The sequence below is a fragment of the Protopterus annectens genome, chromosome 12.part0 (genome assembly GCF_019279795.1).
Source record: "Protopterus annectens isolate FY-2018-M chromosome 12.part0, PAN1.0, whole genome shotgun sequence".
Taxonomy (NCBI): Eukaryota; Metazoa; Chordata; order Ceratodontiformes; family Protopteridae; genus Protopterus; species Protopterus annectens.
In genome coordinates this window covers 194,655,829-194,673,438 of record NC_056746.1, presented here as the reverse complement: position 1 = coordinate 194,673,438, position 17,610 = coordinate 194,655,829, and the positions used below count along the sequence as shown (strand labels likewise).

Here is a 17,610-nt window from a genome sequence, read left to right as displayed (position 1 = left end):
ACACTTTCATTTCCCACTATAAATTGGATGTGGCATCTAAAGGACGAGCATCGTTTGGTTCCACGGTACTCAGGAGTGTTTTCCAGTGAGCCACCCAGGATTCAGGTGCTAGGGACGCTGTCCCATCAGTCAGAATGTAGGCGAGATAGGATCACATAACATCTTTTAGTTATGTACTCACCATAACTTCAGATGTTTGGGATCCATCACACATACATTCCTAATACACACCCTCCTGCCCCCTGCCTTGGAGATCAGAAGAGATTGAACGGTTTGAGTTCTACTGTTTTTATCTTGTTCATCTGACGATGTTATATAATCAGAGCGTGCATGTGTGCATGTATGCGGACAAACTAGATCTGGGGGACTGGTAGTGGTGCATCCTGGGATATAGTAAGCTCAGCCAATAAGAGACTTCGCTCTTTGGCATAAGCGTGCCGAGTCGGAGCCGAGGGATCGGCTCCGAGCCCATCAGTCAGAATGTAGGCGAGATGGATCCCAAACATCTGAAGTTATGGTGAGTACATAACTAAAAGTTTTGATTCATTAGAGGCATCTTGCAGAGCCGCAGTTACAGGTTCTGTCATTCAAAGGCATGCTTGTTTAAAAGAACAGAGTTTACCTGATCGTGTTAAAGCAAAATTATTGGATGCTCTATTACAGCATGATACTTTGTTTGGTGTTAAGGCAGAAGAGGTGTTAAAGAAAATGGAGGATAAAGCAAAATCAATGCAGACAGTAAAGGATTTCTTACAGGTTCAGCCACCTAGATTTATCAGGAAATGGCTTACTAAAAATTGGTCCTTTCCAGTGTCAGACAGGCCACAAAGAGGCAGATACAGACGCCCAAGAGGCAGATCTCAGCCCTAAGGCTCATACAGACCTAAACAATGGGGTGCTTCAGCCCCCAAAGGCAGAGAAGACAAATCACAACCTTAGAGGAAACGGTCCCAATGACTTTCCTCTACAAATACCAAGCACTTGCCTCTTGGCAGCACCCTTGGGGGGAAAACTAGCACTTTTCTCACAAAACTGACACATGATCACCCAGGACAAATGGGTTCTGAATATTGTTTCTCAGGGTTACAGGTTCCACTTTCACACCCTTCCAAGGTCAAAAGGTATGTCAGACCTGCCACACAATCAATGGGCAGAGGCACAAAAACAAATTTCTGCTGTCATGGACATGAGGGCTATTCAAAAAGTACCACAGCAGGAGCAGGGGCAAGGATTTTACTCGAAGACTTTTCTTGGTACCCAGAAACGACAAAGCCTGGACACCAATACTGGACCTGTCCATTCTAAATACTTTCTTGGACGTTCCAAAATTCAAAATGTTGACACTGCAGCAACTTCTACCCATGCTGGGCAATAAGGCTTGGCTAGTTACTTTGGACCTCAAAGAGGCATACCTGCATGTCCCAATCAGACAATCTTGCAGAAGATACCTCAGATTCATAGCTGGCTCAATGCATTACCAATTCTCTGCACTGCCCTTTGGCTTATCTACTGCGCCCAGGGTCTTCACAAAATGTGGCACCAGTAATTGCATTTTGCAGACAAAAAGGACTTCAAATATATCCCTATTTGGACGACTACCTTATTCAAGCGGAGAGCAAGGACATTCTACTAAAGCATCTGGCGTTTGTAAAAAGATTACTAATTTGCCTAGGGTACACAGTAAACGAAAAGAAATCAAAACTAGTGCCCTCTCAAGAGAATATTCCTGGGTGCAAGCTTAAATACAACTGCCCAGATGGCTTATCTCACACCAGACAAGCAAATGCAACTTGCTTTCAAATGACGGCAACAAAGACCCAGTTACCTGCAAGAAAAATTCTGCAGGCTTTGGGCATTATGGCATCCTACATCCTGCTAATTCCATATGCAAGACTGCATATGAGGAAGCTACAATGGTAGTGTTTGGACTCAACATTGCCACAGCCTGGAATCAATAATAACTCTTATCCCCTGCCTGCAACAGGAGTTTTCATGATAGGTACTAGCCTGTTACCACAACAAGGGACAGCCTTTCACTTTACCCACAGCCAGGCAGACACTAACAACAGATGCATCGGATTATGCCTGGGGGGGGGCACAGATGGCAGGAAAATGTATTCAGGGCACATGGCCCACGGACCAAATGCATCTTCATATCAATCAAAAAGAAATGCTGGCTGTACAGAATACCCTGACAGCCTTCAAGGATCTACTACATCCAGGACAACTATTTCTAAGGACGGACAATACTACAGTTATGTAGTACATAAACAAGCAAGGGGGCACTCATTCCTACCCCTCTGCAGGCAAGCCATGACTTTGTGGAACACAGCAGTGACTTATCAAGTACATCTGCAGGCACAATTCCTGCCAGGAAAGAAAAATACTCTGGCAGACGAACTAAGCAGAAACCTCATGGACCCTCACGACTGGAAACCAGATCCACATGTTTTCAGTATGATAACAAGGAAATGGGGATGCCCAGACATAGATCTTTTTGCCTCCCCTCACAACTGCCAACTGTAGAGATTCTGCACAAGGACTTATCACTCACAAGCATGGAAAGTGGATGCTCTATCATTCAGCTGGAAAACCCTAACAGTTTATGCCTTTCCACCACTGCCTCTCCTCCCCAAGGTACGCCTAAAAGTCAGACAAGAGAAGCCAAAAATTATTCTGATTGCCCCAGACTGGCCACGCCAGCACTGGTACCCAATCCTAAAGAGCTTGTCTCAAGACCCAGCCTGGACTTCACCTCAAATTCCTCATCTTCTGACTCAACAAAACAATCAGATCCTGCACAGCCAACTCAGAACCTTAAATCTGGCTGCATGGCAAATAATACAGCCACTCAGAACACACCTCTCTCTAAAGCTGTTATGGATGTCATTTTGGAAGCCAGGAGGCCCAGCACCAGGAAATCTTATGCAGAAAAATGGAAGAGATTCTGTGCTTGGAACCAGGCACAAGGACTTGAACCACTTGTTCCAAATATTCCTCTAATTTTACAATACCTAACTGAGATGCTGGACAAAGGCCTATCCTTCTCATCAATTAAAATCCATGCCTTTGCCATTTCAGCTCATTACAATACGGAACCTCCTATTTTCTCACATCCACTGCTAAGACAGTACCTCAACTTTGTCTTGGAAAAGCTCACACTACCTCCATTTGAGCCAGCCAGTACAGCTGATATAAAATTCTTATCATGGAAAACTGCTCTGCTCTTAGCAATAACTTCAGCAAGAAAAGTCTTAGAGCTACAGGCATTAATGGCAGTGAAATCTTTCATCATTTTTCATCCAGACAGGGTTTCTATAAGGACAAACCCAACTTTTATGCCAAAGGTAGTATCTAGTGTGGCTCTTAACCAAACCATTCATTTGCCAACATTTTATCCAAATCCCCAGAATAAAGGTGAGAGACTTCTGCACTCTTTGGACATACACAGGCAGCTACGCTTCTACTTGAACAAAACAAAAGCTTTCAGAAAAACTGAGCAACTGTTTGTAGCATATGCTGCAGGATCACAAGGAAAGGCTATTTCAAAGCAGATTATTTAAAAATGGATAGGACACTGCATTCGTTTCTGCTATCTACAGCATGGCGAATCAGTGCCTAAGAATATTAGGCCACATTCTACCAGGGCAGCAGCCACTTCAGCAGCCTTTCTCAGAGGAGTACCAACCAAGGAAATTTTGGAGGCTGCAACTTGGAGTTCAGTGCACACTTTTACCAAGCAATTATCACTTACCTCTTTACTCTAAATCCAGAGCAAGCTTTGCCACTGCAGTTCTGCAGGGTCTCATAGCCTCTCCGAATCCTATTTAGACCCAGCCGCCCTACCTCAGCTTTGGGATTTAACCCAAGTGTAATGACTGCAACAGTGAAACACGATGAACATAATACAGTTGTGTACCTACCATAAATGTAGATGTTCGAGTGTATTCACTGTTGCAGTCCAGGTTACCGTCCCCCCATCCCCCTTTCTTTGCTGGGACTTATCTGTACTTCTCTAGCCTATACAACCTATGTGGTGTATTTGCTTGTAGATGAGGGTATATATGTTTTTACAAGCAATATGTATTGCCTACCTTCTTGGGGGCACCTGACATCTGGGGCAAGAAAAACTGAAGAAAATGGTGTCGGCTGCATCTTATATACCCCCTGGCGCACTGACGTCAGGGAAGAGGCGACAGCAACTGATGCCGGACCAGGACGTTTGAATTCAAGCCGACTGCGGGTAGCCTGCCAGCAAGATAACCCAAGTGTAATGACTGCAGCAGTGAATGCACTCGAACATCTACATTTATGGTAGGTACACAACTGTACTTTCTCCCACTCCATAAAGGTGGTAACAATAGAGATGTATCTAACTTCAGACTCATTGCTATTCTCTCTACTGTCTCTAAAATTCTTGAGAAATGCATTCATCACAAACTTCTAGACTATTTACTACTAAACAAACTTTTCTCTCCAACTCAGCACAGATTTAGACCTGACCACAGCACTACTACCACCCTTATTTCCTTTATGAACACCATCAGTCATGCCAAAAATAACACTAAATTTGTATCGTCTATCTTCCTTGATGTTACAAAAGCATTTGATATGGTGTCGCACCCCCTACTCCTCAGCAAACTCTCCACCCTTGGTATCTCCCCCCTAACTCTGTCTAGTAGGTATACAATCCACTAGATGGCTCAACTCTTTCTCTCCATTTTTTTACTCCTCTACAGGTGTTCCCCAAGGCTGCATTTTAGGACCTCTACTAATCAGTATTTTTATAAATGACTTCTGTATCAACCTTAAACATGGAACTAACTGTTGTACAATACACAGACAATTCAACCATTATTTGCTCTGCTGAATCAAAAACAGAACTCTTGCAGATGAGCCAGAATGCCTTTACCACCAGCGAAAGCAGGATGGCTAATAATCATCTAGCCCTAAACCCAAACAAAACTAAATTGTTACTATTCACCCCTAGTAAAACCTCTCTGTCAGCAAAACAGATTTCACCATTTGCTCCCAAACCAACTCTACCATAGAGGTTGTCTACCACACCAAGTTACTAGGAGTCATCCTCGATGCAAACCTGACATTTGACCTCCACATCCACAGTAACATAAAAAAAAAAAACTATAAGCTAGGCAACCTCTACCGACAAAAATACTATCTTAACAGCTTTACGAAGCAAAACTCTTCCCTTAACCTTTCTCTTACCGTCACTCCTCTACGGTGCTCCTCTCCTCACCAACATCCACTACACCCTAAAAACCAAGTTTGAATCATGTTACAACAAGGTGGCCAAGTTTGCTACCAACACAAACCACTCTTCCCATCATTGCATTGCCTTAAAATCACTTAACTGGCTATAACTCCCACATCAGCTAACCTACCTGCGGCTCATCACAGCTCACAAAGTCATTTACAAATCCCCAGACTGCCCTGCCCTCTCTTCCATCCTAACCCACTACCACCCAAGTAGACCACTTGGATCCGAAAATCAACTTCTTCTGCAAGTAGACATGAGTAAGCTTCCTGCTGGCAAATTGCTTTATTCCTTCAAGCATTGGGACTCTCTCTCCTATTAGCTGTCAGAACCTCCAGTAGTATCTCTTCCTTCAAAAAATTTCTGTGGCATCACCTCTCCACCCTGTGGTAGTATAATTGCCTCAACTTTCATCCATCCATAACCTATCTATATTCTAAGTTTGTTCCTACTCGGATTTACACCCTTACCCCTGCAAACTTGTTTTCTCTAGTTAAGATATCTAATTTATTTTGTTTCCTTTATCCACAGCTTTTTCTCCACTCTGTTGCCTGTAAAATCAGAACACCTTCAGTATACTACCAAGATATCTTTTCTTCAGTATACTGCCCTTAGAGTACAATAATTTAATCACTTTACTAGTTTGTGACTCTTGACCACTAAAAATCTGTACGTATGCATCATGCATATGCAAATCGTTTTAGTTTACATTTTATGTATTGTTATATTGTGGATTTCTTTTCCATGGGCCTCCACTGAAAATGGGTTCTTTTGGCCCAGTGGACTTTCCCAGTAAACAAATGCCAATAAATAAAAAATAAATCTGAGGGTTTGTTAGTCTGACGCATTGTGGTAAGGGAGGAGCTCAAGATCCAGATCCTGAAATACTTAGGAAGTGGCTAAGTCAGATCAGAGGTTTGGATCCAAACCCATTCATTGAGAATGAAAATGGACAACACAGATGGAATGTTATGGTGTGTACATAACTTCTTTTTTTAATTGAAAAATATTGTGACCTTGTAGTTAGTATGTATAGAAAGCAGGGGTGTGGATGGCATATTTCCCTCCATATTGTTCACTCCATGTTTTTACATTTTTGTTTCTGTGTATGTATTATAGAATGTGTGATTTTGATGCTGTTGAGTAAGTGCAGTTTGAACCAGTTCATTCTCAATGAATTGACATTGTCAGGTATTCTTCCAAGTGATATCTACTCAAGTTTATAAACTGTTCCAGGCATTTGATGTTGTAAACTAATTAACTTAATGGGACAGTCAGTGAGTTTGAGAGTATTTAGCAGGAGTGGATAGGTAGGGTTGGAATAAATGTCAGCAGATACTATCTTATTTTCTGTAAACTGCCTGTGCTAACTTGCTGTATTTTGAAGTGTGCAATCCAAATTTATAGGTTAAAGTTTGAAAGGATATACTTACACGGATTTGATTAGGCCTGCTGTGGAGGATTTGGGTGCAAGGATGCTGCCATTTCTCAAGCAAATTGAACCTTTTATGGGAGGCAAATCTTTTTTTGGGGTGGGGGTTGCAAAATCATGTTGAAATGGAGGCTCCATAATGGCTAATTTGTGGCAGGATAAATGAAGGTATAATACAGTGATTCTGGTGCAGTGGTGTGGTCTTGAACTTAAAGATGTGACGGGGAAAAAATGCAGTTTGACTAGAGAATTTTAGCTTGGAGGATGACACAATTCACTTTAGTTTTCTTGAGTGAATTGCATTGTAGGAATTAAAACTGAATAGCACTTAATTTTTTTCTTTTTATAACAGTTATGAACGTCAGGATTTTTGATGTGCAGCAGAATTATTGAATACAGTTGTAACAGCAGCATCCTTTTAAGTGGAATGCACAGCTTTACGAACAATGTTAAGAACTGAAATGAATTTGCTAGCTATGCATATTAATGACTTATTAATGTAATGGCTTTTGCACATGTATGAAGCAGACGTGGGACTTATTTAGTAAGTAAGCAATGTGTAAGAGAAGACAGTGTCAGTGGAAGAAGAACAATTGGGCATCACAGGCTGATCGGAGGTAACACTTAATTTGTTTCACTGAAAATGGTAAGGAATAATTCAGCGAGTTATGTAATCTCAGACTTTTTGTCTACAGACTGGCAGGTGGCATGACTCCATCTCAATCTGTTACTTTTTTGTTTGTTTTGTTGTGTTTTTTTGTTTACCTTATTGCTCCTTCCACTGACTGTGAGCTCCCCATGCTGAGTGTTTGGACTTTTTGCTTCTCTGCCTTCATACAGGTTGGTGTTATATATTCTACCTGTTACTGTTGCCGTCTGTGGAGATAGTGGCCCAGCAGGAATAGGGTCCACCATATTAGTCCGTCCTAGTTGCATTGGCACATGCATGCTTTCACACAGGCACAAAATCATGGCTGTAGAACACTCATATTTGTTTAGTGGCTGTCACATCACACATTGGTATTCACAGAGCCTTTTAACAGCTTTGAGTGCTTATAGATTGTAAAGATGGTGTTGGATGAGGAAAATTCCTTATTCTTGCGAAAAAAAAGACATTTCATTATCAAGTCATGCTGTAACTTCCAGTAAAGGCACTCATTCCTTTCCTGTTGGAGCATATTTCAACTACTACCTTCCAGTTTTGTGTATAGGTTCATAGGTTTATACTAGGCTATCTGCCCTAAGGCATTTATAAGCCTAGCCCAAATTTTTGTGGCTTACGCCACCCCTTATATGAAAAAATACTGTGCCCATTAATTTGTTGTGCCTCTGTCCAGCAGTGACACAGAGATGATTCCCGGGGTAAACCTACGATCTCCCATCCACAGGTCAAGATTTCTCTTGAACAGAGCCAGCGAGGTGCTCTGCCTCACATGGACCGGGATTTTTTCCACATCATAGGGAGTCTCTGAGTAATAAATCTATCCCTCCAGCACGTCCTATTTATATCCGTGCTAAGGTTTAAGTCACTTGCTCTAGTGGTTTTGGTGGATTTGGATTTTTTGAGGTGGAGCATGTCCATTAATTCCGGGTTGGACATGGCCTTGTATGTCAGGTACATGTCACCTCTGAGCAGACGGTATGCAACTGAATAGAGCTGGAGTTTCTTCAATCTGGCAGCATATGACAGATTTTGGAGTCCCTTTATCCTTTTGGTAAGGAACTTTTGGGGTCTCTCCAATTGCTGCAGATGTCGGGTGAGATACATCCCGAATGGGGCATTGTACTCTATCATTGGTCTGATAAGTGAAGAGTACAGGGGAACAATGACCTCACTAGATCTGGATGTGAATCCCTTCATGATCAGGTGGGCAATGTAGAAGGTCTTTCTAACCACTTTAGCAACGTGAGTGTCAGAAGAAAGGCCACTGTCAACCTGGGTCCCCAGGTCCCTGATAACCTATTCTGTGCTTAGTGGATTGCCACCTATATGGTAGCTTGGGGTTACCTTGTTTTTCCCGAAGGGTATGACTATACATTTTTTGGCGTTTAACTTCAGGCCATGGCTCTGGCACCAGCTATCTGTTTCCATGAGTCCCTTCTGAAGGATAAGCAGAAATTATGATATGAATCTAATCATGTTGTAAATGTAGAACTTGTTCAGTATGCTGTCAGCCTGATTGTTGTGAAGTTAACCTGTCAAGCTACTTTGAGCAGTGTAAGGTCTGTCATTTTCTGAATCTTGTTTCTGTACAAAAAAAATGGTTCAGAATGTGTCTGCTGTAGAGACATGCATGAAAATGTGCAGCATCATGAAAATGGAGACCTTGTACAAGAGTTCACATTTTTGTTGAAACGTAGCTGATTTCTTTGCCTTTCATTCCAGGTGCTATTTCAAGTGGGTTTAGGCTTGAAGAGCCTCCTTTTGTTTCATATGATTTCATGAATAACAGTAATTCTTCAGCTAGCCCTCCAGGACCTGTTGGGGATGGCTGGTCACGTGCCAAATCACCCAGTGCTTCTACTAATATCAACTGGCCACCAGGTGAGAGACTAATGTAATTTGTTCAAAGTTAGCTTTATGATTGGCAGATTTGAAAGGGTTCACCAGACAACTTTCTGCTTGCTGTCACAGTGACTTTTGTGACAGTCTGTATGCTGTTTTGTTGCATTAAGTAGGTGGTCTGTAAGGATGACCGTCTCGTAGTTTGAAATTCTGCAGGATTTTTGGAAAACAACCATCATCTTAAGCTGACACTATTTTGAAAACAGAGTATTTTGAATGGATGATGCATCCAATTTATAGCAACCAAAGGTGTTCATCGCTTCACTTTCGTCTCCTTATGTGCATTTGTCCCTCTGGCTAGACTTCTAGAGCACGCAGATGTCTCCAGAACAGACCTAATTTCTGTCCTATAGTTGGGACATCATTATATTTGTTTGTAAAGAAGACCATGGCACACACAATTTTGATTACTTTATGCTTTAAGAAATGCATTGGTATTAACTTGTCAGCTCTTTGCAGCTGGCTTTGAGAGTAATGGGTACCTCAGTTGGGACAAGTTTTCTTACTAAACTGTGATTATAGCATTATGTCATTTGTTGCTGATTGTGGCTTGTATCTTTTAATTTGTGCTTGTTGATTGTTTTTAGGGATATTTTTGGAGGCTTATGCCTGTTCCATAAATGTTTACCAACTAGAGTGCCTGAAAGATATGAATTTCCCAAAACGTCTGACTTCAGTGCTTTTTCTTCTTCCATGAAGACCATCAGGTCACCACTTGCAAGCACTGCAAAACCTATGCTAAGACCTTGCTGTTTAAAGCTCAGTATTTCAGGACTTTCCATCACAGCAAGTTTCTCATGAAGGATCATCAGCCATTTCTGTCTTCCTCAAGTGAATAGCCATCATATGCAAGACTAATTTCTCCTCTAGGAGAAAATGGAGATGCCAAGGTACTGGTTGTGAAGGATTCTACAGGCAGAGCATGTAGCCCTGGAGATCCCACCAGCCCCAATCAGGCAAGAAGGTATCAGCTCTGGTGAGGGTGATCTTCACGTGTTCCTGGCCCAAGCACCTACGGCTTGAGTCCCCATGTTTTAGCCCTATTGAATGCAAATGGACTTTCTGCATTGGGCATGAGAGGGGGCTTTATCAATTTATTTAGCTGTACAACAGCTAACTTCTGGATGTTCTTCATGTTTCACTGTTGCAGTCATCACCCTGTGGGGTTATCCCTGCTGTTGTAGCCCTCGGTCGGCCCGAATACTAGAGTCAGTGTTTTTGTGCACCGGCTGCCATTGCCTGTAGTCTGACATCAGTGCTGTAAAGCAAGGCAGCCGACATCATTGCATCAGTCTTTCTTGCCATGGAGCCCATAGTAGAAGCAGTTCACATGTGTGCCGGTCGGGTGCTACCAGAAGTTGAATTTCAGCAGAAAACATCTAAAGCTAAGTACCCCGGGGTTCCTATTACGTTATTGAAAAATAACATAATCGAACGATCAAAATTTCGAAATGGCAGCATTTCTAAGATCGCATTGTGGGATCGCAGTACAGTGAGGATTGGAATATTTGCCCTTTCCTCACTGTAGTGCGATCTCTGAGTTGGAATATATATTTAGTGGGGACTGTGGGGGGTGCAGCCCTCCACAATACAAGCTTCGAAGTGCTGCCATTTCAAAGTTTTGATCGTTCGATTACGTTATCTTTCGATAACGTAATATGAACCTGTACCCCATTGGGTGCCCTTTTTTCTTGCTCTAACCGATGTCCGAAAAAGTTAATTGTCTAGCCTGTGGAAAGCAGATCCCACACCGAGAATTTCATTCTCACTGCATCACTTGTTTAGGCCCAGACCATGACATCCCTCGTTGCTAGTTCAGTGCCCTCTTTAATGCGAGAACCAATCGACATGCAGCTCTTTTTGTAGACAATTATTTTTGTGTTCTGTCTTAGAATTTCGATATGGCATCTGTCAGCCAACAATTTGTCGACATTCCGAAAAAACTTAGAGATATAGAGACAGAGCCCACACAAGGATAAGTCTTCCTACCACGCTAAGCAAGTCGTTAGTTCTCCGGAATTCAGTGAGGTGCTTTCGCAGCCCCCAATGCCTGACTCGCTTTCCACGCAGGCCTCTGCGGAGACCCTTTCGGAGTCTGGTATGCTGCAGAAATCCACTTCGTCTTCCGAGCCTTTGGCTGTCTCTGCCTCTGTTGGGTCCGGAGCCGCGGCACAGACACTGGCTTCCAAAGAGGTCTTTTGCACTACTGATTCTAGACAAAAACCGATATCTTCGCATCCAGACACTGCTTCTTAGACACAGACGGATCCTCTCAGGCCTAGAAGCCAGGCCACTCCTAGGAAATCTGCTTCTAGCAACCATCTTGCTACTGCTCCCCAACCCCAGCTCAAATGCTTAAAATGGCGGAGGATCTCATCTTCCTTATCTGAGGTACTCGGGGGGGCACTCGGAAAAGGCATCCTTCTGCAGAAATTGACAGACCAAGAGTGTGAGGAATCTGATTATTCTGCTTTTGAAGAGGAACAACATCCCATAACTGTTTCAGGATTCAGATGAGGAGGAATCCATCCCTTCTGCCTCACCTCCAGAGGACCTCTCTTTTGGGGAAATTCTTCACTCCCACGGGGAACATTTTCATTGGAAATCTCAAGACTTCCACAGTCAAAGAAACGACTTGCCCCAGCACAGACCCCTGGCCATCCCACCTATTTTGGAAGTGGTGAATGATGTTTTCCATGCATCTTGCTTAGCCCCTGATGCCCTGCCTCCTGCTCCAACTAAACCTGACCGGTACTACAGAGTTCCGGATTCTGACAAAGACCTGTACAGGAATCCTGCTGCAGACCCTGATGTCATTACACAGGGACCCAAAGGAGCTTAAGACTAGTTCTGTCAAGAATCCTCTTCCTTCTGATAAAGACTCCAGAGCTCTGGAAAGATGGGGTAAGAAGGTGTACACCTCTGCAATCTTAGCTGTCCGAGCACTCAGTTGTCAGTTCCATATGTTAAAATATCAACAACACACTTGGGAACAATTAAAACAGAAAATTGCTACCTCTCCTGACGGTGCCAACTCAAAAGAGCTGGCAGAATTACTGCACTCTGCTTGTCAAGTGGCCAAACACTCATTACGGTGTGGATAGGATGCCTTAGAAGTCTCTAGCAGGGCAGCAGTGACAGGATCTGTATTTAGAGGACATGCATGGCTGAAGGTACAACCTCTCCCTGATCATGTGAAGTCATGTCTAAACTTATTGATGCACCCCTAGATAAGGAACGCCTGTTTGGAGAAAAAGCAGAAGAGGTGCTTAAAAAGATGGAAGACGAAGCAAAATCTGTGCAAACAGTAAAAGATTTCTTTCAAGTTCAACCTCCCAGATTCAGCAGGAACTTTCCCTTTAAGCACTGGGCCTTCCCTGCACCTAGCAGACAGGGCCAAGGTAAAGCCCAGCAGGGACAGGCTATCCAGGCCCCTATCCCAAAGCCAACAAAGAAGCAAATGATGGACCACTTCCGTCTCTAAGGCAGGGAGTTCTAAGACAAGCTTCTATGGCAAGCACTCACAATGACTCTCCTTCCCCCCTCTGCCCTCCTTTCACTCATTAAAAACTAGGAGGAAGGCTCACCCTCTTCAAGGACAATTGAGTCTCTGTAACCAAGGACCAATGGGTCTTAAATATTTCTCAGGGATACAGACTCTCCTTCAGTGAACTTCCTATTCCAAGAGGGTACCTAGACCTCCCCCCAAACCAGTGGGCAGAGGCATTGAAACAGGTCCACACACTTAATATCCCAGGGGGCAGTAGAACCTGTTCCTCCAGTTCAAACAAGAAAAGGTTTTTACTCCAGACTATTCCTTGTACCCAGAAAAGAGAGGGCACTTGACGCCTCATCCTGGATCTATCCAAACTGAACACCTCCTTGGTGGTCCCAGGATTCAGAATGCTAACATTGTAGCAGCTCCTGCCTATGCTCACATGAAATGCCTGGCTTCTGACACTAGACCTAAAAGATGCCTACCTGCACAATCCCCATCAGGGAATCGTGCAGAAAATTCCTGTGCTTCAGAGCAGGCTATCAACACTTTCAGTTCTCTGCACTGCCCTTTGGCTTACCTACTGCTCCCAGAGTATTCAGCAAATGCTTGGCCCCGGTAATAACATTCTGCAGACAGAGAAATATACAAATTTACCCTGACCTGGACGACTGCCACATTCAGGCAGACTGCAAAGAAAAGTTTCTCCAGGACCTTCTCTTTGTCAAGTCATTCCTAACTTCCCTAGGGTTCACCATCAATGAGAGAAAGTCAAAGCAAAACCCCAACAGAAAAATTGTTTTCCTGGGAGCTGTGCTAGACACAGCAACCCAAATGGTCTTCCTATCTCCAGAAAAGCAGAGCTCCCTGCCCCCTGTACTTCACCCAGCTGGCTTCCAGAAGTCACCTCACTGTAAGGAAGTTCCTGCAAGCCCTGGGATACATGGCATCTTGCATCCTTCTCATCCCTCTTGCTAGGCTTCACATGAGAAAACTTCAGTGGTACTTAAAGAACCTCTGGTGTCAGCACTCTGTCCCTAGAGACCACACTCCCTCTGATCCCTTGCATAAAGGCCGAATTTCTCTGGTGGGCAGAGGCCTGTGCCGTGAACAAGGGTCTTCCCTTCATCCTCCGCCCTTCCGGCCAGACCATCACCACCAACGCCTCAGACATTGCTTGGGGCGCTCACCTAGCAGGCAGGTGTACCCAAGGCCTTTGGAATGCCCAGCAACGTCACTTGCACATCAACCAGAAAGAAATGATGGCAGTGCAAAAGGCTCTGACTTCTTTTCAATCCCATCTCAGGCCAGGAATCCTCCTTATAAAAACAGACACCACAGTAATGTGGTACATCAACAAGCAGGGGGGCACCCAGTCTTACCCCCTGTGCAGGTTAGCCTTGAGTCTCTGGCTTACAGCCACCTCCATGGGGCTACACCTAATTGCCCAATACTTACCAGGGATCAACAGCACACTGGCGGACTACCTAAGCAGAAACTTACTGGACCCCCACGAATGGCAGCTCCACAGAGAAATATTTCTGCGAGTCACCCAGGACTGTGGGACCTCAGAAGTGGACCTCTTTGCCTCGCACCTCAACCACCAGCTGCACAGGTTCTGTACCAGGGAGTATCACCTCCTAGCATGGAAGGTGGATGCCTTGACTTTTCCCTGGAGCTCCCTCTTTGTGTACGCATACCCTCCTCTGCCCCTTATTCCCAAAGTTCTGATCAAAATAAGACAGGAGAGATCAAAGGCCATCCTGATTGCTCCAGATTGGCCTAGACAGCATTGGTACCCCTTATTACGCAGTCTGACCTTACAGACCCATAAGCTGCTTCCCCTGATTTCAGACCTCTTGACCCAGGAGACGGGGAAGGTAATTCACTCAGACCTACAGACTCTCAATCTTTCAGCATGGGTTATACACTAAAAACTAACAAGGAGTCCCTGTTAAGCAAACAGGTCCTGGACATCATCACAGAGGCCAGAAGGCCCAGCACAAGAAAATCATATGCAGGAAAATGGAAAATATTCTGCTCCTGGAAACAGTCAAAAGGGGGGCAGTACCTCCCAACCTTCCATCCCTCTCATTCTGGATTACCAAGCAGAGTTGCTCAATAGTGGTCTCTCTTTCTCCTCTATTAAAATCCATGCCTCTGCCATTTCTGCCCATTATGATTCTGACCCACCTCTCTTCTCTCATCCTTTGATTAAGCAATTCCTCAGAGTGGCTTCTAATATCAGGCCTCCCAGAAGGCCTCCGACGCCTCCCTGAGACCTGAATTATGTGTTAGAGAAACTACCCTACCTCCTTTCGAACCTGCGCTTCAACAGAATTGAAATAACACTGTTGGAAGACTGCCTTCGTACTAGCTGTCACCTCAGTCAGAAGGGTCTCAGAACTTCAAGCTCTCATGGCTGTCGAGCCCTTCATTATTTTCCATGCAGACAGAGTCTCCCTGAGGACTAACCCCTCCTTTATGCCCAAGGTGGTATCTGATGTGACCCTTAACCAGGTCATACACCTTCCCACCTCCTTTCCCAACCCTCAAAGTAAGGGGGAAGGGAATTGTACACTCACTACACATGAACAGACAGCTCAGATACTATCTGGACCGTACTAAGCCATTCAGAAAAACAGACAGCTTCTTGTAAGCTTTGCCCCAGGGGCAGAGGGGAAGCCCATCTCCAAACAAAGCATTTCCAAATGGATTTCACACTATCCATTTCTGTGACAGACTACATGGGAAACCCATCCCTAAGTCTATCCGTACCCACTCCACTAGGACAAACTCCACTTCTACTGCCTTCCTCAGAGGAGTTACCTACCAGGGACATCTTGGAAGCAGCCACCTGGACCTCTGTCCTTACCTTTACAAAGCATTACCACCTACCTCTCTTTTCTAAGTTTAGGGCAGGGTTTGCCTCTGAATTTCTGTAGGGCCTCCTGACCCATACCTAGGACTCAACCTATCCTTCCACCCTTTTCCTCAGCTTTGGGAATCCTCCTGCAGGTGATGACTGCAACAGTGAAACACGAAGAACATAGTACAGTTGTGTACACTTACCATAAATGTAGATGTTTGAGTGTATTCACTGTTGCAGTCTTGGTTTCCCTCCCCCCATCCCCCATTTAACATCTTCCCCTAGGGGGACACAAGCTTCCCAAGGTGGCTTTTAGCCACCAGGACCACTTCTCTCTTTTCCTTTGTGCTTTTGATGGGTTAGGGCAAGAAAAACTGATGTAATGACATCAGCTGCCTTGCTTTATAGCACTGATGACCTGACGTCAGACTACAGGCGACAGCAGCCGGCGCACAAAAACATTGACTCTGGTATTCGATCCGACCGAGGGGCTACCTCAGCAGGGATAACCCTACAGTTGATGACTGCAACAGTGAATGCACTCAAACATCTACATTTATGGTATGTGGTACAGCTGTACTTTTTCCAGCATCTTAGGGGTGGCACTTTTCATGGTTTAATGGTACCTTCAGTTTTACAGAATATTCCTAACATTTTATTTGAATACTTAAATGTGAGATGTGTAACGCCAAATATTTCTTCTAAGCCTGCACTTACACTGTTTTCATTCTCAACATGTGAATGCATGCACCACTTGATGACTGCCTCGGCCCTTGACTGATGTTCATCGTGTTTCACTGTTGCAGTCATTACACTCGGGTTATCCTGCTGGCAGGCGACCCACAGTCGGCCCAAGTTCCAAAGTCTTGGTCCGGCGTCTGTTGCTGTTGCCTCTTCCTTGACGTCAGTGGTATAAAAGTTGTAACAGATGCCATTTTCTTCCGTCTTTCTTGCCGCGCGGTGCCCAAAGCAAAAGCAGTTCGCAAGTGCCGGTCGGCCGACTCCTGAGATTTTTCAAAATTGAGTTTCAGAACCGAAGTCTCCAATAAAGCTAAGTACCCCGTTGGGGAAACTTTTTCTTGCTCCAGACCGATGTCAGTAAAAGTTAATAATTGTATTTCTTGTGGGAAGCAAATATCTCATAAGGACTTTCACTCTTACTGTATTCCTTACCTAGGCCCTGATCACGACGTTACTAGTTGTCGGTTTTGTGCTATATTCAATAAACGCACTATTAAACGTCGGTTTGATTTTGCTTTACATTATTTTGGCCGAAGGTTTAATTACATAATGCCATCGGAACAACCGACGACCGGAATTTTAAAAAAATGCAGAGACAAAGAAAAGGACAGGCATCCGAGGTCCAAAACCGACAATGAAGCCTCTTCTAGGCCAGTCGCCGGTTCTCAGTGAGGCGCTTTCGCAGCCCCTGACACACGCTACCTCAGAGCCACAGGCCGTAACCGACAGCCACGTGGAGACACCGAGGCCTGTGGAAACTCAAGGTATTGGGCCTACAGAAACTATACCCTCAGATGGGTTTGGAGCCGCTGAGCAGACATCAGCTTCTGAGGGTGTTTTCACACCTTCACAGCTTACAATTAAGCCCACTACAGCAGCAAAGGCAAAGTCAAAAACACCATTAAAGACAAGGAAACAAGTACAGCATTCTCCAGAACAGTCATCCATGTCAAAGAAACAGATGCTTAAAATGGCCGAAGACCTAATTACTTTAATCAGGGGTTCCCATCCCCCTCCTGACAAAAGGCCTAGGCAAGACACTGATTATGATTTCTCTGACCAGATTTCCGTTTCCTCTGATTCCTCTTCTGATCAGGGATATTCTCTCCCTCCCTATGAGGACTCTGATGCAGAAGAGTCCATACCTTCAGCCTCTCCACCTGAGGATTATTCTTTTGGGGAAACCCTGCACACCATGAGCGAGCATTTCCATTGGGAGAGCCAGGATTAT

General features: G+C 44.3%; 1 protein-coding gene across 8 annotated transcripts in view; it reads left to right on the top strand.

Moving 5' to 3' along the window:
• TNRC6A (trinucleotide repeat containing adaptor 6A) overlaps positions 1-17,610 on the top strand; it is a 3,393,689-nt gene that overhangs the window by 2,979,763 nt on the left and 396,316 nt on the right. For all 8 annotated transcript variants that reach the window (XM_044089241.1, XM_044089240.1, XM_044089239.1 and 5 more), the window contains one exon: positions 9,094-9,252. In XM_044089241.1, coding sequence (XP_043945176.1) covers positions 9,094-9,252 — 159 coding nt within the window. The remainder of the gene's footprint in view (positions 1-9,093; positions 9,253-17,610) is intronic.